The sequence below is a fragment of the Drosophila ananassae genome, chromosome XR (genome assembly GCF_017639315.1).
Source record: "Drosophila ananassae strain 14024-0371.13 chromosome XR, ASM1763931v2, whole genome shotgun sequence".
In the NCBI taxonomy this organism is placed as follows: domain Eukaryota; kingdom Metazoa; phylum Arthropoda; class Insecta; order Diptera; family Drosophilidae; genus Drosophila; species Drosophila ananassae.
The window spans coordinates 21,461,012-21,486,290 of NC_057932.1; the positions used below are offsets into that span (position 1 = coordinate 21,461,012).

At 49.4% G+C, this 25,279-nt stretch overlaps 4 protein-coding genes across 6 annotated transcripts in view; 1 reads left to right on the forward strand and 3 right to left on the reverse strand.

Moving 5' to 3' along the window:
* Positions 1–19,940, reverse strand: part of LOC6501948 (eye-specific diacylglycerol kinase) — a 94,919-nt gene extending 74,979 nt beyond the window's left edge. For 2 of the 3 annotated variants that reach the window (XM_032452457.2, XM_032452456.2), the window contains exons 1-2: positions 19,418–19,940; positions 15,695–15,700 (exon numbers count right to left, since the gene is read on the reverse strand). In XM_032452457.2, the coding sequence (XP_032308348.1) occupies positions 15,695–15,700; positions 19,418–19,758 (347 nt within the window). In that variant the 5' untranslated portion in view covers positions 19,759–19,940. The remainder of the gene's footprint in view (positions 1–15,694; positions 15,701–19,417) is intronic. The other variant, XM_032452462.2, reaches the window with a different exon arrangement.
* Positions 8,025–9,268, reverse strand: LOC6501945 (protein FAM136A). The gene has a single exon (XM_001966704.4). The coding sequence runs from the start codon at positions 9,150–9,152 to the stop codon at positions 8,748–8,750; it is 405 nt and encodes a 134-aa protein (XP_001966740.3). The 5' UTR covers positions 9,153–9,268; the 3' UTR covers positions 8,025–8,747.
* A 1,835-nt stretch (positions 19,941–21,775) lies between the features above and the next one.
* On the reverse strand, positions 21,776–23,693 carry LOC123256979. The gene is made up of 2 exons (XM_044717555.1): positions 23,013–23,693; positions 21,776–22,675 (listed from the first exon to the last, which is right to left on the reverse strand). The coding sequence occupies exons 1-2, from the start codon at positions 23,040–23,042 to the stop codon at positions 22,409–22,411; spliced, it is 297 nt and encodes a 98-aa protein (XP_044573490.1). The 5' UTR covers positions 23,043–23,693; the 3' UTR covers positions 21,776–22,408.
* Positions 23,694–23,779: 86 nt separating this feature from the next.
* LOC6501884 (protein enhancer of rudimentary) lies at positions 23,780–25,218 on the forward strand. Its single transcript, XM_001966700.4, has 3 exons — positions 23,780–23,937; positions 24,314–24,412; positions 24,488–25,218. Exon 3 carries the CDS (start codon positions 24,497–24,499, stop codon positions 24,809–24,811), a length of 315 nt encoding a protein of 104 aa, XP_001966736.1. The 5' UTR covers positions 23,780–23,937; positions 24,314–24,412; positions 24,488–24,496; the 3' UTR covers positions 24,812–25,218.
* The last annotated feature ends 61 nt before the right edge of the window (positions 25,219–25,279 follow it).

Sequence of the window (25,279 nt, forward strand, 5' to 3'; positions counted from 1 at the left end):
CAAACACCTGGCGGCGACTGGGACCATGTCCACAGTTTTACTTTCGGCTCGTTACTGTTTCCATACTCTTGCCAAATTCGCCTCAGGCCTCAGGCCTCAGGGCCCTGCAGTTTCCATTTCATTTTCATATTTTCCCAGCCAGCCTCTGCTCGGCCGGACATTTATCTAATCGAATGAATCAATTGCAGACACGGGGAATGGCTTCTGCTATGCATTTAATTAGTTTTTTGTCACTGAAGCGTTTGCTTGCACTGCCCAGCGCTTTCTGGCCGAGAGCGCTCGCCTTTCGGGCCAACTCATTGGGCGTGCGAAGATTAAAGGCAGGCAGGCAGGCAGCCAGTCCCCACTCCTCCACTCCCCCACAAGCGGTAATTAATGTCCATTTAAACACACAGGGGCATTTCGGATCGTTAATGTGCCCGGGGCGTCATTAAAACTATTTGGACGGCAACAGGCAATTACAAACTGTCGGACGAAAGGTCAATCGGTCAAGGGGTCAGCCAATTGATACTTTAGCTGTCGCCCGCCCCCGCTGGACACTGACAGCTGATAAGACTGCCGGACAAATGACTTGATTTAAGGCGACGGGACAATGGTTGAATTGATTTTCAAGCAGAGGCGAAAGTGGAGAAGTTCAGGGAATCACTGCAGGTCCTGGCATCACATTAATCCGAGGAGCTGCCAGAGTCCCTGCCCGCCAACCAACCCAATCAAAGTTTCGCAGCCAAGACAAATATTTCCCAAACAAATGCACTTTGTCAACGCAGTCTTTTAATTAGCAAAAGTTGCCGGTGGCAAGGCTTCCGCAGCAAGGCAGCAGGCTTTGCAACCTTGCAACTTCCAGCCAGAGTGAAGCTTTTTCAATTTTCCAAAGAGCAGATAAAGATCAACATTCGACCCCAAGTTGTGTGGCAATATAAAGCCGCGAAAACCGAAAAACGAAGACCAAAAACCAAAAAGACAACCCAAGCCATTAAAGAAGCATAAATCAGGGCAGAAAAAGTTGCAGACATCTATGCATACGGAGTTGACGGCGTATGTGGTATGTGGTATGTGGTATGTGGCACTGTCTATCGACGCCTCCCTCAGAGTGCTCATAATCATTAATTTGCATAACTTTTTGTTTCGCCCGCCGCCGTGCAACATGTCGTGCGAGCTCTGCGGTCATTGAACGATGCCCATGATTGTCACCGGGGCGAGGAGACTCGCAGAGCACCGCCCACATCACCATTACTATCAACATGACGCCCCAAATGCTACACGCATTAAAATAAAAAGCACATTTGTCATTATTTTCTTTGCTTGGCATTGACAAGGACCTTGGCCGTGGCCCCATGTCGCCCCTCCCTGGGACACTTCCTTCCACTCTTTGAGGGACAGCGGAGGGAACAAAGTTCAAGCGAACTATTCGGAGAACAAAGTTGGCATCGGGCGGCAGCCGTAAAAAGGGAACTCTATTCGTTTTTATGTTTCGATTTGTTTTTAGCATTTTATTTCGGGCAGAGGCCGGCCTGGCCAGAACCACACCAGAGCCAGAACAAGGCGTTCAATTGGATATTTTGGGATGTTTGTGGCTTCAGAGTTCCTGGAACTCGAGCTCGCTGCCCGCTCTGGCCAGGTGGATAATAGTTTTCGGCTAATTGTGAAATACTCGTCCCAGAAGCCGGGCAAGACCAACAGCAGCCGAATAAAGTGTATCTCAGAGGACGGGTTCAATGCCTCGTAAATATTTTTCGCTTTTCGGCGACGGCGACGGCGACAGCGACGGCCACCCACCAAGCTGGCCCCCTTTGTTTGTCGGCCAATCCTTAATAATAGTAGATGATGGAACAAAAAGGGAACTGCTGAGAGCAAAGCTCAGCACAGCAGTCGCAGTCGCAGCTGTCCCTTTGATAGATGGCCCGAAGCGAGCTGAAATGGCCAAAACGAGGCAAATTTGTGATGCGAAAAACAAGTGTGAATAAGCTTTGGTCCTTAGCCCATTTATGGCTGACACTGGAGAGCGACTGTCCGTCTGTCCGTCTGTTAGTCTGTCAGCCTGGATTTATGAAACTCTGGCCCGAAGTTCGATCCCCCAACTGGCCGCGGCGGAAGGGGGAGTGCGACTGGCGCAGCTGCATTGGCACAACTTGAACTCAGAAGCAGAATTGAAAACTTCAAGTGGCTCCTTTCCGCCAGAGCAGCAGAATAATAAGAAAAATAAATAACTAAACAGTGAGACAGACAGAGCTGAGCTGGCTGGCGATGGCCGGGAAAGTTGGCCAGAAGATATTGAATAAGTTTGGTGGGAAAGCGGGCTCCGCATCAATATGTGCATTTATTCGAAAAGTTTGCTCCCAAAGTGATTAAAAAAATTGAATATAAAGTTGGAGGATCGCACTCGAGAATTTCCATAAACTGATTTGAGTTTGTGAGAAATATTTAATGGACAACTTGTAGCGCAGTTCTGTGCAGTACTAGCATGCCTCGAAAGTTGGCCGATTCTCCGGCTAATGCTAGTATATTGCAGCACAAAGTGCATTACCATTTCCGACTAAGTCGGCTAATGCCGACTAATTAGCAAAGTCGCAGCTCGGAAGGGCCTGGTGGCGCATGGAAGGGGCGCATGGAAGGGGCGCATGGTCAAGGACGTCCAGGAGCTAGGGCATCTCATCTGGCTAAGCAGTTTATATGCAAATTTTATGAGCTGTCAACGTGGCCGAGTGTTTCGTCGTGTGCTTTAGCTTCAGCCCCGTAGAAGCCATTGAAGTGGGCCGAAAAAGAGATGTCCCTTCAGTGGACAACAAGGGTTAAGCCTAGAGAGCTCTTCTGGGCTGGAACTGGGGCAGGGGCAGGGGCTGGGCCTGGGACTGGACCATGGACGAAGGCACAGGCAGAAAATAGCAGAGCCAGAAGCACTGGAAGGCACACTGTCTGGCAAACAACCCTTTTCGCAGTGTAATTCAACAATCCTACTTCATTTATTCATGCCAGGCCAAGAAAGCAAAGGTCAAGAGTGCGTCCGTGTGCGAGGGAGCTTGTGTGAGAGTGTCCTGCCAGTGCTCGGACCAGTGGGTATGGCCACGCAATTAAGACGCTGGTGCACGACGACAAAGGGCCAAGACAGGGACATGTGCATATGGATTGCTTTGATGTGCCAGGAAGTATGCGAGAGTCCGGGACTGCGTCTGGAGCCGACGTCGGATCTGCAGAGACGGCTGCCACCTACCTCCGGACCTGCGAATCAAACAGGCCATCCATCACTCGTTTATGCCACTCTCATGTGGAAATCAATTGCCAGTAGTAGCCATAAATAAACGGCTTTAAGACCCGAAATGTTTGGCAATTTGTTTTGAATCATTTGAAAACAAGTGCGAGAGTGGCTTCCATTCGATTGGAATTCGAGCGTTTCGGGAAATTCAGTCCTGGCACACTTGACTGCCAGCGGAGCCCTCTCTTTAATTACATTTAACGGAAGCCCCTGGAAGCAGCCAGGTACGAGTTGCCAGCAACAATCAGCATGGCAGAAGCCACCCTCTAAAAGTTGGCCCTGATAGTTGGGCTTTTCCAGCCGGGCCAGAGTTTTTCCGGCTCGGTAGCTAGGAGCGTAAAAAGCACAGCTCTCTGGCAGCGAGCAGGGAGCAGGGAATGGAGTGGCGCGGAAAGCCAAAGCGCGTGTCAATGACTCCTGGGTAAATAACAATAACAATAAAACCGGGTGGGTGGCGGCTCCTTCGGCGACAGCCGCCCTCTGTTATTGCAGTTTGTCAAATTCCGGCCCTCCCCAAGGACTTGTTTCGGGCCCCTATTTAGTTGTACCTCGCCCCAATATTTGCTCGCTTAGCTCTGTTTGGCAATCGTTTGAAGATTGCCGATTACTGGATTATTCACCCTGGCACTCAATCAGTGGCAGATTGCGATTGCAGTCGAGAGTCGAGCACTGCACCCACGTCGTATGCGTAACGTCCTCGGTTGCCACGGCTCCTGTTCCCCCTCCCCCTCCTGGCTCCGATTCCTACTCCTACTGCCACCCCGACTTGTCCCTGCCTATTTGCATTTATCATTGGCAGGCAGCAGGCAGCAGCCGCAGCTCGACAGCAGCGACAACACTTTTGCATGCAAATACAGCAGACGCCAGCCCCTCGCTGGCAGTTAAGCACATGTGCCGAGTCGCCCTCCTGCCGCTCGGGGGCTTCCTGTGTCACCTGCTGCTGGTTGCTAGTTGCCGGCTGCTTAGCGAATGAACACTGTGGCGAGGTGTCGCAGGAAGTACTTCACAAAGAGTATGCGATGTGCGATGGAGATCTGGAGGAAAAGGGTTCCTGTTGGGCAGCTAGGTGACCGATCCCATCCCAAGCTGATTCCCCCAATGCCCAAATTAAAATTGAAAAACCTTCGCTCCCAGTGGCCGACGGTGCAAGATTAATGGAGCGGCAGGTTCGGAGCCACTGTGCGGGGCTTCGTGGGCGCCATAAAGCGCACAAGTGCCAAATTGCTTAGGCAAACTACGTTAGTTATTACAGACTACGGTAACGGCGGTTGCTACGCTACTCTGGCCCGGGGGGCTCGTACATGTATACGCCATCCATCTGCCTCCGAATCGAGGCGAGTCAAGTTGCCGCTGCCATTAACGTTGCCCTTTGTTGTAGCTCCCAGTTGTAGTTGCCATGGCCGTGCATGGCTCCTGCCTGTCATGTGTGCCGCGGCGCTTTGACACGAGCATAAATAGCCGAAATTGGGTTTTCGAATTGGAATCGGCCCGGAATCGGAATGGCCAAGTTGCCGGATGGGCTGCCCGTCCACAACTGCCAATTTGCTGTCCGAAGACGGGCGGGAAATGGATAGGCCTTCTCTGCCAGAGTGGGCGTCCGGAACTATCCGAATAATCCTCCTGGCTCCTGGCTGCTTACTGCAACCAGAGATTCCCTGAGGGAGCTGGCAGATAGAAGCTCCTGAGACCCGATAACTGAGCACCCTGATCCTCGGCGCCCGGAATTTGCGGCAACATTGTTTTCCACTTAAAACGCCATCAGGTCTGCGATACCTTCCATCATAATATTTATTTGGCCACATGCCCCGGAGCCATGTTATCGGAATTACAGCGGCGTGATTGATGGCGGAGGTGTGAGGGCTGGCGGGCGTGGTGGCGTGGGGGCGTGGGGGGCGGATAATAAATTGCCGGGAAAACGATGCCGAAATGCCTGAATGCGCTCTCATAATTTCCAAAATTTAAACTGCAATTCCTATTAATCAACGGCGCGCCCTGTCGCCCTGTCGCCCTGTCGCCCCGCGCTCTGTCAAAAATAATAATAAAATAAAACAATCTGCAATCAGAATGTGTTGCATATGTGCGGCCCCTGCCGCCCCAGAGCTCCCGCCGCACTCCTCCGTCGAATAGCCGCGGGATCTTCTGCTTTTTCTGCTGTTTTCCCATTTTGATGTGTGTTTTTATTGGATTTTATACGCAAGTCCCCGAAAACAAGAGGAGTGCAAAGAGCGACGAGTGCAAAGGAATGAAAATTGAATATTTTATTCGAAACAAATGAAACACGAGCAGAAAAACAAAGCCAAGCCAACAATTGAGACATAAAACGCCCGTACATAAAAGGAGAGCGTGTTGTGTGTTTTTATGGAAAATGCGAAAAAAGCGCATAGAAAAGTTTCCCCCAAATTAAATATTTACGTTCGGCAAACATTTGTTATTAAAACACTTCGAGGATCCTTTAAAGCGTTTAAACGGTACGGAAACTGGACAGAAACTGTTCGCAGTCCGTCTCAAATGGCCTTCAGAGTCCTAACCATTACTCGATTGAAACCCAAACGTGGGAGCCCCGAACAGGATCTCCGCGGACGGGAAAGCAGGCCAAGTTTGATGGGAAAGCCGTGCTGTTTCGAAACTGAATGCAATCAAAGAGAAACGGAGCCAAGCCGAAATCCAACGAAGAAATCCAGCGCAGCTGACAAAAAAAAAACGGCGGAAAAACAAGCCCCAAAACCAAGGAAGCACAAACAAGAATCCTGCGTCGGTTAGCTTTCCTGCGGCGGTGGGTGGAAGCCAAGGATCTCCCTCCCCCGTGCTGGTCTCTTATGTCAGAGAAAAGGCGGGGAATCCGGCGGTCACGCGCCAATACAAGCGCTGCAACTGGCTGCCATGCAGTTCCTTAAACGCGGCGATTAGCAAAAGGACACGTACGAGAGCGGCGAAGGATGGTCGGCGCGGTGCGCGGGCGGATGTGTGCCAATGTGGCAACAAGTTCGGTTAACGAGCCGGGCCAACATAAGGGCCAAATCCTAAACCGGGTGGCCACGTTGTGGCCTACACTTTCGGCGGCCCGCTTAGCACAACTGCACACACGGCGTATGCGTAACGAGTGGGACCTGCTGGCATGCTGGCATGCTGGCATGCCACTGTCTCGATTCGAATTCATTTCGTTCTCGACTGTTTGGCCAATGATTTCCTACGGGACGAAGCACGGAGAGTCGAAGACAATTTCTCATTAAATCATTTCATTGACACATGAAACGAAAAGCGCAGAAAGCAAATAGTCGGAGGCTGCGGTGCTGGGGCCAAGGAGCAGAACAATGAATGTAGTGGCCATTGACACGGAAAGCTGGAAGCGCAGAGGCATTCCAAGTATTTAATTCAAAGGGGGGGCCAGCAGGAATCTGCTCTGGCAGTGGGTGGATAGTTTCATCGCCCACAGCCCTCGGAAAACGGCTCGATAATGGCCCTTCAGGAGCTCTGTTTCGGCGGAATAAAAAAGGATTTCTGCGTAATTAGTGCTCGCAAACGCGCCGCCCACACGGCACTCTTCTCCACAATCGGATGCCACAACAGTGCAGCATCCACTCAGGCCCGACATTGGTATTCGTCGAAGCACTCGAACACTCACTTTCGAGTCCCTGAAGCACCACTAGTTCTTTTTAGCAGCGTTTTTGAAACACAATTAACCGAAACGCAATTAACCGAAAGCTTGCCTGGGCTGTTGTCTGATGCCAATCGAGAATCAAACACAAATCTATTCCGTACTTACCGATTCGCTTCAGAGTGTTTCTAGGGAACGCACTTTTCAGTCGTTCGAGTCCAGAGAGAATTTCGAGCACATTTTTGAAGTCTTACGCGTCGACGGATTGGACAGCAAACACGATAGAATGTGGCTTATCTTTCAGGTGACTGTCTTCTTCTCAGGTATATCTTCTGCCCAACTACTTGCGTATCGTGGCTGGTTAGACTGGTTAGTTAATTGTGGCACAACACTTAGAAGCACAAACAAAAAAAGGAGTCTACTTCGCAACTAATACAGGTATGTATGGTACAGGTGACGGTGTGTCCCGAGCGGGGATCCTATGACTGTCTTTGAGAATGTTTGAGAATGTCTGCTTTGCTGTTCGGTTTGTTTTGCTTGGCTGCTGGCTGATGGCTGCTGGCTCCCAGTGGCTGCTGCTGTCAGGGCACAACGCGCCTCGTCGACCGTTCAAACGAAACTGATGCGAAGGCGCCCCGGCCGAAGGAATATAAAGGGAGAGCCGCCCAGCCGCAGCGACAGCAGAGGCGCCCGCTCGGCTCCCGTCGGGCTCCGGCCGAACCGACATAAACACCTGTAAGCAGCCCCCGAGATGCCGGGCCAGAGTGGGCGAGTGGGACGGAGAGAGTTGGAGCGGAGTACGGTGTACGGCGTACGGCGTACGACGTACGGCCGTACAGAAGGCCGTATCGCTCTAGCTCTCTGGCTGGCCGCTCTCGCTGTTTCGCTCGCGCCTGTGAAGGCGGAAGGAAACTCAACAGTTGGCACATTATTCCGCGTAGAGAGAGTCGGCGAAAGTGGCAACTGGGAGGCGGAGGAGGAGGGCCAGTGGCGCAAGTAGGGGGAGTGGGTGGTTGGGTGGTTGGGCGGTTGGGGCAGCAAAAGAAATGTTCATGCCATTTGGTTGCCATAAACTTTATGGCAATCGTTTGTTTGGTGTTTCGAGTTTAAACGGCGAACGCCGAACCGAACATGGCCACAAGTGTCCCGAAACTATCGATAATTACAGGGCGAGGAGAGTCCTTTTTGAATTTTAATTGCAGTTTGGGACAACAAGCTCTATAATTTCAGTTTGAAGCCTTAGCATGTGGTTTCCCGGAGCGGGTTCCTCTGGGTCTGTGTCCTTTGCAACGCTTCATCGGACCCGAATCCTCCACCTTCAGTAGCGCACCTACAAGTTCCAGGAACATCCCATCTATGGCCTTGGCTCTCTTTTCGATAAGATCGGGCTGCAGGCTGAGGGCCTTAAACTTTTCCAAGGCTCCAAGGATGAGATCAGTGCTCTCCTGCTTCAGGCCGAACCTCTCGAGTGCTCCCCTGAGACTCTCTGGGTGGGGAGCAGCGTGGCCAGCGGAGACATCCGAGGAGCGCACACGATGGACGGAAGGCGCCCTCAGATCGAAGGCCATGCCGGAGACGGCCAGCAGGAGGAGCAACCCGAAGCACCCAGTGTGATGCATTTTGGAATGAACGGCCTCGCGGAGGCAGCCCCTTTTAAACCGTGTCCCAGCGACCGTTAAAAAAGAGTTATGGCTTCGGCAACAAAGTGTATTTTGTTCAAACAGATAAGGCCAACAAACTGTATTCATTCTTTCCGCTTATCGAAGAGAATGCATTTGCTAATTACGCGAAGGAATAAGCAATCGACCAACTGGGGGGTGAGTTTTGCGGAAGAGATTCCACTTTCGGAGGTTCGGGCGGTTAACAAAAATATAATACCAGTGGAATGGGGAGCTTCCCGTCTCACAGACCCTTCTCCAGGGTGACCCGCATGGCCCTGAGCATTTCCGGCAGCAGGGCCACATGCCCGTCGATGCACTCGATGGAGCACCGCTCCAGGTGGCAGTCCCCAATGCCCCCCAGCATCCGGTGGCACTTCTGCACGCAGGCCTCCAGGCGGTTCTCGAAGTCCGACAGCTCCTGCTGGACGTAGCAGCGGGCCCGGGTCAGGGGCAACTGGCAACGGTCGACGCACCGCTGGACCGCCTCGGCGCTGGCGTCCGCGTCCGTGCAGCACTTGGTGGCGCAGACGTGCATCTGCACCTGCAGCTTGCGCAGGTACTCGCGGTCCAGGTCGTCCAGGGCGTTGATCATCGCGTTGTCGATCCGCTCGCGCTGTTCCTCCACACTGGGGTTCTCGTCGTTCATTTTCCTCGGCTCGGCTGATCGGTTCTCGACAGGAATGGGGGTCTGGGAAACAGTTCTCTGAATGCTATGACTGCCAGACCGGAGCCTACGCCTTTGATTCCGAACGGGGCAGTTCCCGACTGGTTGCGCCGAAAGGTATGCTATGTTTTCCCCAACCACCCACTTGGAGCGCTCACTTTTAGGCATTGCGGGTTAATTAAATATTTAATCCATCCAGTGGATACCTTGTCTCCAAGCCAATCAATGAATCTTATTAGCCGGCTATCTGCGGCGGCATAAGCCCAATCAAATTCCAATTAACCGCTAAATGGCATCTCAATTAATGGCAGTCGGCAATTACAAGCACGAATCCAACAACACGCCGGCTGGCAAGAAACAATTATTGATTCCCTGCCACCGCTATCGATTATGCTGCAATTTTTGTCGGTGACCCAAAAACATTATTTCTACAAAGCAATTACGGCCCGCTCCCGCTCCCGCTACAGCTGCCGCTCCGCCCAGCACAAATTATTCATATGAACATGTCCGTGGCGCCGTGATTTATTCACGTGCCACATGTACCAGTGCCAGGCTGCATAAACGCCACCGATTGATAAGACAATGAAAATCTTCGCAGGTCGACAGCGGCACGAACCAGGGCAGCCTGGCACACTTTCTGGCCAAAATCGGGCTCTGGCACTCCGAGAGCAGAGCCGCTCTCCGGGCTCTGGGCCGCATCGAACTGTCCATCAATCCCATTGGGGAAGTCCTCCGAGCTCCTGACCGCCAGTCGAGCGTAATGACATTAGAAGCATATTAAAAACAGGCCGGTGGGTTGGGGGTGGAGCGGGTGGAGTTGCACAGGCACCGCCCGCCCCCGCTCTCGCCCGATGACCAAATTCGCTCCATGCCCTGCCGTCTATCAAGGGGCAATCAATGGCTACATGTAGCCATAAAGCATTTGTGTCTGACAGATACACTCGGGCCCGTGCTCGGCGGGCTCATAGGTGTGCAGACGAAAGCAATCGGCATGTCAGTTGAGCAATTTAAAAAGGAGCGGCACTGGGCGGCGGGCGGCTGGCGGCGGGACGAAAAAATTATGTGCCACGAGACAATGGAGGGCGGACGTAGACATAGCTGGGTAGTGGGTAGTGGGGTGTCTAAAAAAATGTTTCCACATTATTCAAATGAAATGCTCTTTATTGTCTGCCAGCAAATCAGAATGGGACTCTGCCGGGTCGGTGGGTGGAGTAAATAACAAAAGCGAGCAACGAGGGCAGCGCAGAGACAGATGGAACCAGATATTAGCTTGCACGGCGGCCTGAATTCCGCAAAACTAATTCCAGATTGGGAATTCGCTAAAAAAACAGAGCCAATTAGCCAGGCAAACCTCCACATCTATTTATGCAATGAACTCCAGGCCTCGCGATTAGCGCCAGAGTCATAAGTAAGTTTGAATATAAATGGGGGTTGCCTGTGGAGGAGACTCGGCAGAGTCTAGAACCGAAGACATGCGCTACCTTGGCCTACTACTCTTCCTGGTCGCCTCCGGACTGGCCCTCAGTCCTGCCCACAGCATGCCACAGGACACGCCAAGCGATCACTTGGCAGGAGTGTCTGGATCGCAGCCTCGGCCAAAGTTCATGACTGTGCTGGAGATACGGGTCCTGAATTTTCTGATGAGCATCGGAATGTCGGAGGACTTCTCCTTCAAGTTTCTCATAGTCCTGGGAAAGGACAAGCAGGCGATGCGACAGCTGAAGGCATTCATGGACGATATCGACAACGAGCCGGAAGACACTCCAGCCTACGAGGAGAAGATTGCCAAACTGAAAGAATTTATTACGAACCTTGAGAATAAAAGCTAGAAACAAAGCGCGGGTCTTTAAACCAATCAAGGACTGTCAAGGACAATCCATTTCCCCCAGTGTACTGCTCTCCACAGTAGACAGTAGAACAAAGGAGCTGGCAAGGAATTGCAGAAATTGTACGAGCTGCAAACTTTGTACCGCTTATCGGCGTGTGTCAAAATGTAATGGCTGGTGCGTGGGTGCTCGCGAGTGGGTGTGTGTAGGAGCCGTGTGTGTGCAGGACACACGGGCATGGGGTGTGGTGTGCGACGCGCTGACTGCGCCCGGGCTGAGTGTGAGAAGTCGACCGAGACGAGCAGTGCAGGGCAGTCACTCGAACCGAGATGGAAACCAAAGATTGCAAGCCCTGACATCACAGAATTAGACTAAGTACAGTGGGCTCCCGTTAGGGCCTTCAACGGTAGTAGCAGGGAGCGCATTCTGGCCTCTGAAGTACTGTGAAAAGCCAAGGGCTATTATCCAGGAGAAGAGGCACTCTTTCTCTGTTTTAATTTGTAATAAATGCGGGAACCGCGCCCTGGCACCTCCTCTGGCTCGGAAATCCACTCCACACACAAGCCGGGCATCCGAAACTTTTTAAAGATCCTTCAGGTTTTATGGGCTCCCTGCCGCAAATGGCCCAATTGAGATTCATCGCCGTTCTCTTTTCTGGGCACAATTTTCGGGCCAAAATTGGTTCACCTTTTGCGGGTCCCCGCATGACATTCAGGATGTTCCAGAGACAGCGCCACAACGCGATATGAACCATGACGCCGAAAATGGGAACAGCGAGATGTGAAAATGCGAAATGCGAAAATACGAAAAGGCGAGGATGAGGTCCTGGCTGCGCCTTCGGACCCACAAAACTTGACTGCACTCGGCGGCTGGCAAACGGCTGACATTCAATGGGCCATCGCCTAGGCCTATGCGGCCTATGCGGCATGTGAGGCAAGTGGGGCGCTATAACGCCGCATCTCAAAGTGGCAAGTCAAGCGAAAAGGCGAAGGATATGCGGAGTAGAAGCAGCACGCCAAGGACGCTGCGACGAATACGGCAGCGACTGTCCTGTCCTGTCCTGGGCGATATGTTAATTTGGCCTAAACTACCCACCAAAGGAAAATTGAGGATGCGAGATGCCAGGATCCGAGAATTCGAAAGTGAAAGCGAAAGCGAAGCCGCGTCCTTCGCCGTAAATCCCAAAGGCGAAATGTGTCATACATTCGCCAGTTAGCAGGAGATTTTAGAAACTAGGAGGAAAGGACGAGCATACCCCGGCATGGGGCAGTTGTGATTTATGCTTCAGGATGCGACAGTATTTATGAAAATAAATCAGGTTTACCACACATCTCCCGCATATTTAGGAGCTTGTTTCGACTTCGATTTAAAGACATTATTGTGGAACTTCCTTCTAAAAAAAGGATGCATAAATCACTGCCCAACTAAAACATTCTAAAGAGTCTTACAGACACAAACTATTAGCTAATAGACTGAGAGTTGTTGAATCCCAATTAGGGATATGATTTATAGCACTACTATTCAGTTTCTGAAATATTTATTGATTCTAAAAAGTACAGGGTACTCGGAGGACCTGCTCTGGACTCTGCCAGAGATGCTTTAATGAAAGTTGGGCCATTGTGGCGCCCACCAGGACACTTCCTCCCCGCCCCGACACGCCCCCCGATTGACACATTCGCCCAGAGACACGACTCACATATAGAACACATCCGCCCTGCCCCTGGGAAAGTAAAAAAGAACACGACCCACACCTTACTGTCAAATTTAATGCGGTTCGCTGTTTATTAGATTTGCACAAATGGCATTTTCGGGAGTAGGTTGCGCCGGGGCGGGTCAGGGCCAGGGCGGGTGGCTGGTGGCTGGTGGCTGGGGGACGAAGGTCCTTTCTAGGCGTTAAGTGCTTGTTGGCGGAGCAACAAAAACAGGCACGGCTCCGGGTCTATCGGCTGCCAAAAAACCGACAGCGAAATTATTGAAAATTCATTTAAATGTCAGCAATGCTGAGAAGCTTCAAAATGGCGCAACATGTCGTATGCGCAGTATTAAATATTAAAACGTTTACATTATTAATAACAAATGGTGCGGGCTGGAGAGATTTCTGGGCTGGGGCGACTCCGCGACAGGCGAAATTAAATTTTGTTTCGGAGAGACCGGCAGCGGAGAATCAACATATTTATGAGTGTTATGAGTGCGAAATGCAAGTAAATCCGATTGTAAATTAGAACGAAAAAGTACGACATGCGGCGGGCTGGAGGTGGTGCTGGAGCTGATCCTGGAGCTGGGGCTGGGGCTGGGGCGGCAAAAACAAGCTCCGAAAACAAAACAGTAAAGGACTGAGCAGGACAGGCCGGACAGGGCCGGCCAGGACCCGTCGGGACAGAATAGACTCCCCGGCGAACAAAGAGAAAATTAAATCAGCGATGCAATCGATGATATCCAAAAACTGTCAACACATTGCAGTCGCCGGCCTGCACTACAAAACAACAATAAAAATCGCGGACAACGACGCGGACAAATGTCCTGTCCTGTGTCCGAAATCCTGTGTATTTCGATTGTCGCTTTCAAGGACCGCCTTCCGCAGGACCTTCTGTCCAGTGCACAAAGGCCAGTGCCGCACCAGGACAATGGAATTTAATTGGCAGATAATCAGCCTAATCATTTTAAATAAATGTGTGCGCCGCCAGCACGGAAGCTCGCCGGGAATACGCAATCCAGGACCCAGAGCCCAGAATCCAGAATCCAGAATCCAGAGTGTAAGCAGTTCGTAATTAAATATTTCCATACATTAATTAATGCAATTGGAATTGATTTTTGTCCAGCCAAATATTAAATAATGTAATGGCGAAAAAACGGTCTGCAATCCCCAATGGGTTGTGAATTCAAATTTAACGACAACAGTGGATGGTCTGATTGCACAGGATGCATGGAAGTCCTCTGCGCTCCCCTCCGCTCCGCTCCGCTCCGAATCGTCCTCCTTCTTCCGGCTGTCATAAAAATCAGCGGATGGAAATGCGAACTGCGAATCGTGAATCGTGAATGCGAATGCGAATGCGAATGCGAATGCATTTGTCGAACATTGATATTCGAGGAAAAGTTAACTCCAGTGTCATGTTTGGGGCTCGTAAAATCAACTCTCATGGCTGGAGTTTTCGTTACGTTCCGGTTGCATAATATCAATATCAATTTCGCAATTTACCCCGCCCGGCCCGCGCCCCATTGTTGTCATTGTGGGGATATGGCCTCCTAAACGCTCCCTCATTACCAGCGAATCGATTCGATCCAAAAGAGAACAATCCGAGCACCCGCACCCAGCTCCCAGCTACCAGTTACCAGCACCCAGCACCTTTCCGCTTTCCATTTCTCATCCATCCCGTGTACATTTTTGTTGCCTTTTCGTACAATGGAGCTCCGGGAAACGGAGACGTCAACTGGGCGTATGCGTAACGCTCACAATGCGAAAGACTAGAAAGCCAAAAAAATGTATATATATCACATGGCAGACGGAAAAAACAAGGAAGTCGGGCAGCAGGAGCAGGGGAAAAGGATACAACATGCCATGGGTATGGGTATGGGTATGGGTATGGGTTACAAAAAGAGATAACTGTAATTATTGATTGAGGAATTTGATTGAAATGTTATGGATACATATTTTTTTGGGCCCAAAGGCATTTTTTCCTCCCCAAACCGATGCGTACAAGTGTATCTATGTTTTGGCAATGTTTGTTTCAAGTTTCATGGAAATTTCTTTTGAAAAAGTATCTGCACAGCCATCCTGTCACTAAAAATGATTAGCTTCCACTTCTGAGTTATTACAACATTTAATATTTCAGTTTTTCTACCGAAATTTTAAATATTTGTGTTGTGAAGCCCATCTGGCTCTAAGCGTCCTTTGTTAAATTTCTTTGCGGCCCAAAACGTGTCGCCTCCGGCCACCGGCCTCCGACCTCCTGGCACGCCCCTCCTGTCACCGCCTCCAGCCTGGTTAGCGGCTGGTGGAAATATGATTACAATGGTTGGCAGACAAAAACTTCGTGCCAGGTGGGAAGGTTGTCAAAACGAATACATGTCCGACCGATGCGTGCGATTACCGCGGGGTGAAAGCGTACAAAAGAACAACACGGAACACATGAAAGGGGGTCGGGCGCAGGCCCAGGGTCCTAAACAGGTGAGCACGGCAAACAGGATTGTTTGTCTGCGACACTGAAATGTTTAAATCGGCAGGCAGGAAACCCTTTCACGTTTAATCTAATGAAAATATTAATTATATTATATATATATTTTAGCTAGCTATATAGATGATTGTAGGTGTGATAGTATAGATGTGTTACATAGCTTATAGTGGTAGCTATTGGCCTTTTGCACCTCCCAACTCGTTGCGCATGTGCGCCCGGCCTGGTATCTTAGATTTTTATGAAATGGGAGCTCGACACCTCATCTCATTTCCCCCATTCATTTTACAATTTTCCGCTGCAAGTCTCTTCGGGATTAGAGTCGTAAAATTCAACAATAAAGAAACAAATCGATATTGTATATCTGTGCATCAGAATCGCATTTAAACGCATTAATGTTGTCGGGATAGTAACTACCTGGAGTAATGTGCATGTTGTTTTTATGAACTTTTGCATATATTCGCCCGCCACCTTCTTTTCAGGCTGCTTAACTTAACGACATCATCGTAAAATGGTTGGTTGTACTCACGTATCGCTGAAAAGAAAGAAAAGAATGCATGAAAATCCATTCCGAATTAAAATCAATAAAAAAGTATGATATACAGGTTGCTACGTACACAGGTGCCACCAAGCCCACTGATATCTATTTTTCAAATTTTTCCTATGGGACCCCTTGTAAAATCCTGGAACCCCCACTTGGCCACCCTTCCATGTCCATATCTAAGCCAATTTTCATCCGATTCCCAAACGGAATACCTTAAAGGATTCGTAGTTTCATTGCCTATTAATCTGCATCAAAACCCTAACACGAAATTTTTGATCCCTATTTTTCAAATTTTTCCTATGGGACCCCTTGTAAAATCCTGGAACCCCCACTTGGCCACCCTTCCATGTCCATATCTCTGCCAATTTTCATCCGATTCTCAAACGGAATACCGTAAAAGATTTGTAGTTCCATTCTCCGTTAATCTGCATTAAAACCTCAACACGAAATTTTTTATCCCTATTTTTCAAATTTTTCCTATGGGACCCCTTGTAAAATCCTGGAACCCCCACTTGGCCACACTTCCATGTCCATATCTCTGCCAATTTTCATCCGATTCTCAAACGGAATACCGTAAAAGATTTGTAGTTCCATTCTCCGTTAATCTGCATTAAAACCTCAACACGAAATTTTTGATCCCTATTTTTCAAATTTTTCCTATGGGACCCCTTGTAAAATCCAGGAACCTCCACTTGGCAACACTACCATGTCCATATCTCAGTCAATTTTCATCCGATTCTCAAACGAAATACCGTAAAAGATTCGTAGTTCCATTCCCTATTAATCTGCATCAAACCCCCAGAACGAAATTTTTGATCCATATTTTTCGAATTTTTCTGATGAAAAGTATCTTGCTTCCGCTTGGAGAGTATCTGTGAGTTCGCTCATCATCCCAACTCACAAAGGCACTCACATATTTACTTTTCCTTTCTGTGCTCTCGGACAATTTCACTTAAAATGTTGTCGAGTTCGCTCTATTGGTGTTCTCCTTCCCCGGCAGTGGTGGGTCCCAAAGCGGGGACCCGCTATTGAAATAAGGCCTTTTGGGGGTATGAGTGTGGGACCTGGATGTGCGTGAGGGTGTGGCAGTGGGAGTGGGGTGGGTGTGCGTGTATAATAAGCATAACAGCTTGGCAGCCTTGCTTTGGCTCCGACCGAAACGACGCTGCAGGCATCACATATTTTTGCAAGCCACTAAAATGCGCGATTCGGAGCGACGCAAACTACGCAAACGAAAAAAGGCTCAGCGAGTGGCAGCAATAAAAGCAACCTCACAGATACACACACACAGCTGCACTCGCGCACGGATACAACCGCCAAACCACTCGCAAATGTAGGTGCGGCGAAATGCATGGGAAAAAGGCACGTCCCCAAGTATCATAGCTATTTCATACCCTATTCCTGGGACGATCGTCCCGGGGGCCCTTTAACTTCACACAAAATTGATTGCATATTGGAAATTTGGCTTTAAATTCTTCTTAAATGGCAAAATACTTCTTAGCTTAGATCTTTTACGGCAGAAGCTGTATAGGTATAAATTTTTTAATCACTAGGTTGCTTCTATCCCATAGTGTTCTGAGATAGTTCTCTTAAAGTTGAATAAAAGCGGGAAGTGTGTTCCAGCAATTCAGCGACCCAGCCATAAACTTAAACTCGAATTTTTGAAACAATTTCTAAACACACATTCTAGCTGGCATCATGCTGAGCCAGAAATTTCCTTGCTGTGCTCGGCTGCTTTTGTGGCATATTTGTGCCGTATTTTTTGTTTTGTGCATTCTCAGGTTTTGTGGATTTTGGGGCATTCTGGGCGTAGAGTGCAGGGTGCAGGGTGCAGAGTTCAGGCGGCAAGCGGCAGGCGGCAGGAGCCCCAGAAAATCTTGCAAGGTCGGGTCGACAGCTTGAGCTGCAGCTCCCATGCAGATGCTACAATTTCGTCGGCATTAAAGCCGAGCCACAACTTTTTGACAGAGGCCAGCAGGGGTTAAAGCCGAGGGGTTAACTGCACATACTACTGGAGCTGGGAGCTGGGAGCTGGAAGCTGGAGAATGGGAAGCTTGGCATGTCAAAGGACATTCCTTCTACTGCCCCCAAAAGATTGAGGAAGATCGCCCTACCAGCGAAAATTTCAGCATTAATTGCGAAGGCGACCTGCAAATGTTTATTCATATTTCATCTGTTATCTCGGCCAGGGTCAAAGGCCGCGGTATTTATCAACGATTGTGGCCTCGAGACCCAGCCGAAAACAGCCAGCTAGATGATTAATTGATCTGCGGAAAGGGGTACGAGAAACCGGGCTCTGGATCTAATGGGGAATTAAGTCAGTCTCTGAAGGACTTGTTCCAGGTAATATATGGAGTACACATTGCACATAAGGATGTTAAGTTTCCAGTTCCCCCTCGCAACGGACAGACTGTCTGATTTTCTGCACAATTAACCGACTTGAAATGTTGCCAAAAAATTGTAAATATTTACAACCCCCGGGGCCCCAGTTGGCGGCAAAAGGATAAGGCGCGGAGGTGGCTGCCGGGCTGATCCAGGTAATGGCTGACACCTCCATCAAAAGGATAGGGCTGATCCAGGTAATGGCTGACACCTCCATCAAAAGGATAAAAAGCCGGCGTACTTCATTAATTTTAATTAAGCGCCCAGAGCATGGCGAAAACGTGAGACCGAAAAACACGAGACCAAAGGACCGCGGCGACGATAACAACAAGGACCACGGGTGGCGAAATAGGAACTGCAGGACCCGGAGCAGAGATGCTCACATCCAGCGTGTTGAGCAATCTCCCATTCAGCCATGAAATGAGTTAAAATACAATCTCTGGTGGAACTTAAAGGCGGAACCTTAGAGTCCTGACCCTACCGAGGGGCTGCCTCAGAAAAGCCACAATTTAACGCCGATTTTCATTATTTTCCCGTCTTGGCAGTTTTTTGTCAGCTTGTCAGCTGGTTAACCCCAGCTCCTTATTGGGCTTTAGTTTTGAGTGACTGTCGGCCTCATAAATTTATAAACATGCAGGCTGCGGCCAACACTCGTTTGGCTTTCTGTCCAAACGCAGCCGCACAACTTGAAACATTTCAATTCGCCTGCGGCCCGGAGTCGTGGGCTGAGGGCCGCACTGAGGGCCGGGGTGGCTGCGGGAAAGTAGCTGATTGGGGGAAACCCTCTCTGGCAGTAACTTGGCCAAAGGGTAAAAGTAAGCACCAACAGGTTATGGCAAAGTTGGGATAGCTGAAGCCGTAAAGGAACTGCCTAACTGAATGGAGTCGGAGTCGAAGTCGGAGTCGGAGTCGGAGTCGGAGTCTGCTAGGCGAAATTCTACAATTTCCCAGTCAGTTTGAAATTAATTTCTGTGCCCCTAGATAAGTTAACAACTTGAAGTGGGAATTGACGGGAGCGGGAGCGGGACAGGGAACAGGGAATTCAAATTTCAGGCAGGAATAGGGAAGTAGTTCTCCAAGGATTTTAGTGGCGAAACTTATAGACAGAGATGGACCCGATAGGAACTCAGAAACTTGAAGATTATGTCTTTCATTAGACACAAGGAGAAACCAAAACCCAGTACTTGTGTTTCTCTTTCATTGACACGATTTCCAATAACAATAACCCCGGAAAACCTTAACCTGCGGAAGCCCCGCCTGCGACTAATCGAATTAGGGCACCCCTAAGCGGATAAATCGGGGAAGCCCCTCCCGGGGAGTACTCACTAATCCAGCATTTTGATGTCCTCGTCGCTGTCCTCCTCGTCCTCGTCCCCCTCCCCCTCGCCGTCGTCGTAGAAACGAGCCTCGTCGGCGGCGTTCGAGCCCCCGAAACGCTCCCGGCTCCTCTCCCGACTCCGCTCCCGGCCAGGCATCCCGTTACTGGCGTTGCTGGGCCGCTGCTGGCGGCCCCGGGACACCGTTGGGGAGTCGGAGGCGCCGCGGTTGCGGCGGTTCCTGGCCGACTGGACCGGCAGGCCCACGCCCTGCTCCAGCTCCTCCTCCTCCTCGTCGCTCTCGATCTCAATCTCGTCGAGATCCCGCTGGCTGATGCTCCGCTCGGGCATTTTTCGCACCACTCCTTTGTCTTTCAAAGTCAATCAAAACTCTTGGGGAGAGCACTCTAAAAAAATTCGTCCGAAGTAATCCAGTAAATGCCGTAAAGCCCGCGAACACTGCCACACTCGTGCCACTGAGACTTGCACCGAACGCACTCGAAACTGCAATTGGCGATGAAAGCAGTCCGGCGGCTGGCAATTGGCGAAGGCGGCTGGAAATCGGCGGGCCTTTCTGGGGCTTCACATCGCGAGACCTTAGGCGGAGGTGCACCACACGGCTAATTCAATTAGCGGCCGGCCAAGGAAAGTGGCGGTCGGAAGGCGTACTCTCGACCAGAAAGTGCCCTGGCCCGGATCCAGGCCCCCGGAATACGGGTGGCCCTGTACACCCCCCGAACACAGGGTAGCGCCCAGGGCAGCCACAGGAACGAAACGGTCAGTCCAAGAACATGACGCTGGCCACTTGGCGTGTCTGAGAAATCCAAGAAGGCACACAACAGTCGCAGTAGATAAAGCAAATAATGCCGAAATGGGTCAGCGATTTTCGGGGGCGGCATTGTGGCGATGGGAAGGAAGCCCTTGCACGTGCTGCTCACCTGCGATAGGTGGGGGCAACGGGGGAAAGGTGCGAGGGGCTGCCGAGCTCGACACGTCCCTGGGAAATGTTTTGGCCAATTGATGTAATCAAGTGCTCGCATTACCCAAATTGTGATTGGAGTTGGCCGGAGACAGATTGGCTACTGAGGCTGTGCCTGGGAGGCGAGCGATTCAGGGATACCCTCTGCTAGGGTATGCCGGGCCTGCGTGCCTTTCTTTCGGCCGCCCACAGGGCGAAATTATAACCAATTATCGACTTGGCTGCCAGTCGGCTCTGCCGTAGAAACAAAACCATAAAAATTAAACGAGCTGAGCCCAAACAAGCCGGGTTTAATGAGCCATTTCAATGCCGCGGAGGCGCAGGTTCGAGTCTGTGCCGGGAATATCAACATTTATATGCATTTTCAACAAAATCTGTTTTGATAAGACTATAAAGTAAAGGAAATGAGTGCCAGGGAGAGGAGAAAGTGGTCGAACTGAAGGTACCCTTCGGAGAAGTGTACGTATATAAGGTAAATAGATACAAACGATAGATTGCTTATTTCCCGCCAAGCTAACTAATTACGCAATCTAGGGAGTGTGTTTTTTAAACTCTCCAACCTGATTCTCAAAAAAAGTCACACATATCACACTCGCCATAAATCTGTCGGTCGGACAGCAAAAAAGCGACAACAGACGTCTCGGATTACCTCGGATTTGTTGTTAGGCCCCTCTGGACCGCCTAACAAATCGCTCTCCCGAAGGTAATTGTTGTAAGCAAGTGCTGGTCCAGGGCCTTGTCGGTAATGGTTTTGAATCAGATGCACTTGAATCAGAGTCGTTGCACCAGCGACGATTCGTATGCGAATTATGCGGCAGGGGCTCGGTCAATGCCAAGGGCACGAAACTTATTCCGGCAACTGTGACGAAACAGCGCTGCGGTCGGCGGAGCAATAAAAAACACAAAAGACACACTGCCACGAGCGAGACAGCGAGAACAAACAACTCCAAAGGTGTCAACTGAGACAACCTTCCGCGGAAGACAATAGAGCTGCGCGAGACTCGCTCCGAAGAGTTTGCGGAAGAAGTAGAAGCCTCAAGAGCTTCCGAGTTGGGCTGCTGCTGCTGCTGCTGCTGCTGCTGCTGGCTGGGAGGAAAGTCATGCCGTCTAAACACATGCAGGAATGCAAGAGGCCCGAAAACCACATGATTTCATTAAGAAACATTTATTCGACGCGAAGACCATCGAGTGAAGCAATTATAATCGGTTGAACGACCGTAGGCCCCAGTCGGAAGATAGCGACTCTCAGCCGGAACAGTGTTTGGGCCGAGTCGGCGAGCAGCATTCGGCCAAGTCCAAACACAGAACAGAGAAGATATTAATCCAAAAGCAGCGGCTGCCAGGCCATAACAGTGGCCATAATCGCAGTTAAGGCGGGCGTGTGTTCAGCCTCAGTAGAATGCGAAACAATTAGCCGGAATGAAGTCGAAGCGGAATAAGCCACGAAATAGAAGCAGGCACGCAGGCCGGCAGGGCGGTCAGGACTAGAGGCTCCCAAGTGCCCCCAGACATGAAGGGTATCTGCATTAATCATCCGCAGTGTAGGCCCACCCTCCCGCTAAGCATATCGAAGTAGATAAAGATCTTCCGGCCACTTCCAGCAGTGATAACGATGATGTTTCCCCCACCTCCTAGGCGCCTACCTTCTTATCAAACGGGAGCACTCTTCTCTTATCGGAAAGCCCAAGAGGCAAACACGTTGGGAAACGAGCGTTAAACAAGACAAATTATTGAAGATCGCAAGCTGATAAAAGCCCCGAAGCGTGTAACTATTTCCAGAGAGTGTAAATACTCATACAATATAGTTATGGAGCATTTAAAATTAAGGCAACTGCACCGCATCGAGTGCAAATTAATTAAAGTTCGTTTAACCTGATTTCTGTGGGGTCACACTTGTCGAAACGGGATCAGAGCCCCCTCTGCTCTTTCCCTCTCTTTGGCAGCAGCAGAGAGCGCCGAAGAGAGGGCTCCCAAGAGAACGGAGTGGAAACAAGTTCAAGGCCAAGACCGCTCTCTTTTGACTCACCTGCTGGACGAACAGAAGTTGCTCTGCTGCTGCTCCACCTGATCCTCCCCTGGCTGGCCGGTGTAGGCGGCGACGACGGCCACCTCTGACGTCACAGGGCGGTAGATCAGAGGCTTCACATTGCGCTCAAAGTCGTCGAGGAAGACGACGTCATGGACGGGAATCAGTCGGTGGTCCCCCACATTGAAGGGCAGGTCCCTGAAGGGGCCGGTGAAGAGGCAGCGGAGGGGGGACGTCACCAGGACAGCGTCCTCGGAGGGCAACTGTGAAGAGGAAATGAATTAATTTTGATTGCTACATATAAGCACGAGTCTACAACTCTATTCGCCTCCCAGTACGCCATTATACGCAATAATAAATTGTAATATAAGTAATTTTTATTTATTAACTTTTAATTATTATTATTATTATTAAAGGTAGAGATGTTTACAGAACTAAACTATCTTAGTGGGTATAGCATTGTTTTATTAGTCATATTATTATTAGTCATATTTATTCTAAAATACATGATTAAATATACATATGTTTGAGAAATGTGTTTAAACAAATATTAATTTTTGGATGTCAGCCATTTTGGATGCGTTTTTGTTTCATTCGAACCTTTATCTTCCCATTGGCCGCTGAGAACATTGGGAACTTCCTAACGGGACTTTTCAAAGAGAAGCAACATGTTGCAGTTCCAACATGTCGGCTGTTAGGGAGTCGCAATTGAAACCTTTTGAGACGCCAGCGTCGCGTTGGTAGTTTCTGTTTCTATTGATTATTTCTACGGTTCGTGAGCTATTACTTCAGATTTTTACTTTCAACTCAATTGAGTTGACAAATATGGGACAAAACAACAAAAACACACACACACTCGCGAGAACTTGCACAATTGACCGAAACAAAACAACGAAGCCCGAAGCAATGTCTGAAGCGGCTGCGTCTGCGCCTTAGCTTCTTAATAAATAAAACAATAATCACTTCGAAAACACCGCGAATTAAAGCAAATAGAAAACTCGCGACGATTTAAAATTATCTGATCGGATGCCGATTTGAAGCGTCTCCGATTTGACTCCCGCTTCGGCGACGCTATCTTCCAATTGGTCCAATGGGATCAGCAGCAAGAGATGGCCACTTGGCGTCCGCTGAGGTGCAATATCACCGCCATAGAGATGAGAGATTGTGAACTTATCGATCCTCGGCGCCTATCGATTAATAGCACACTCTGCTGTTGCATTCACATGCGTCTTGTTCAAATTATTTGTACATTTTTTTCTTAAACTGCGTATCTCGAAAGTGTTTCCATATTTTAAATAGTTTGGCCGGAATAACTGAAATAATAATGGTCGGAAACGATAACACAACCAGAATTCCATCTCTATCTACCATCGTCCGCTTTACAACACTGGTTTTTGGTGCTGCCCATCACTAGCCGAACAGAAGCAAGCAAAAAAAATCCAAACGCAAGCAAGCGTTGATTTTGCCGACTTCCTCTGTCTCAAATTAAGAAAATGTCATTTTAACCAGTCTACGAACATACCAGGTAAGTGAAGCACACATCAGAAAAGAAATATTTAAAGAAAAAACAGAAAACTCTAATACAAAACAATTGTTAGTGGCCACACGCCTGTATTTGTCCATGTTCTTGTGTATGTGGGCGCTTGCACTTGATTGTGTTAATAAAGCGGCAAAAATCACAACATAAGAATCAATAAAAACGTTTTTCCCGGCTTGCAGCCGTATATTTCAACGCGAAATAACTCATTTTAGCACGGCAAACACCATTTTAAACCCCTATCGTTAAAAACCAATCCGCGGATGTACCGCGGGTATCGATACGCGAGTGCAAGGGAGACGGAGCGATCGGATGCACAAAAACCTTTTTTTTCTCACAAATTGATGATTTCTTGCTTTTGCAGAATCCTCGAGAACCCTAAAAAGCGACAGCAAACTTCTAGGGAAGACAGAAAGTCTCGGAATCTACTTTACATTTAAGCGAACCAAAAAACAACAAAAAGGTGAGCCTGGGAGCCGAATAAAGTGATTCGCCCAACCTGGTCCAAGATATTCTAACATTTTGTGTCCCCCAACAGATCACGAACATGTCGCACACAATCCTGTTGGTCCAGCCGGGAACTCGCCCGGAGACCCGAACCTACTGCGACTACGAGAGCGTCAACGAGTGCATGGAGGGCGTGTGCAAGATCTATGAGGAGCACCTTAAGCGCCGGAACCCCAACACCCCGACTATCACCTACGACATCAGCCAGCTGTTCGACTTTATCGACACTCTGATGGACATCAGCTGCATGGTTTACCAGAAGAGCACCAACACCTACGCCCCCTACAACAAGGACTGGATCAAGGAGAAGATCTACGTGCTCCTCCGCCAGGCAGCCTTCAGCCCCAACGCCTAAACTAAAGCCAAAAACAAGTAACCCTACAGCTAATATATACGCACTCCTCATTTGTATAAACTGAAACACTTAATCAAACTGACGACAGCCAAGAGGAAACGGCACTAAAGGATACACAGATGTGGGAGCAGCCCAGCCGGCAGACGACCAGAACGAGAGGGGCTCGAAACAATGACGCTAGTGTGGATGTGGATGCTCTGCTTTTAACGTTTCCTGCTCGACGGAGTTGGTTATATATTTAATTTTTTATTAATTTGCCTGCTTTCCAGTTGGATTTGAAACAATGCAACACAAGAGGAACCAGAAATCACTGGAAAGCAGACAAATACAAAGAGAACGAGAAACTGTTTAAATTAGAAATGGAAAATTTTACTTTATATGTACCAATATAATGTATATACACTCAAGCTAACCCATAGTTTATTTAAATACGAGGCTCTGAGCAGATATGATAGCTATGTATATCTC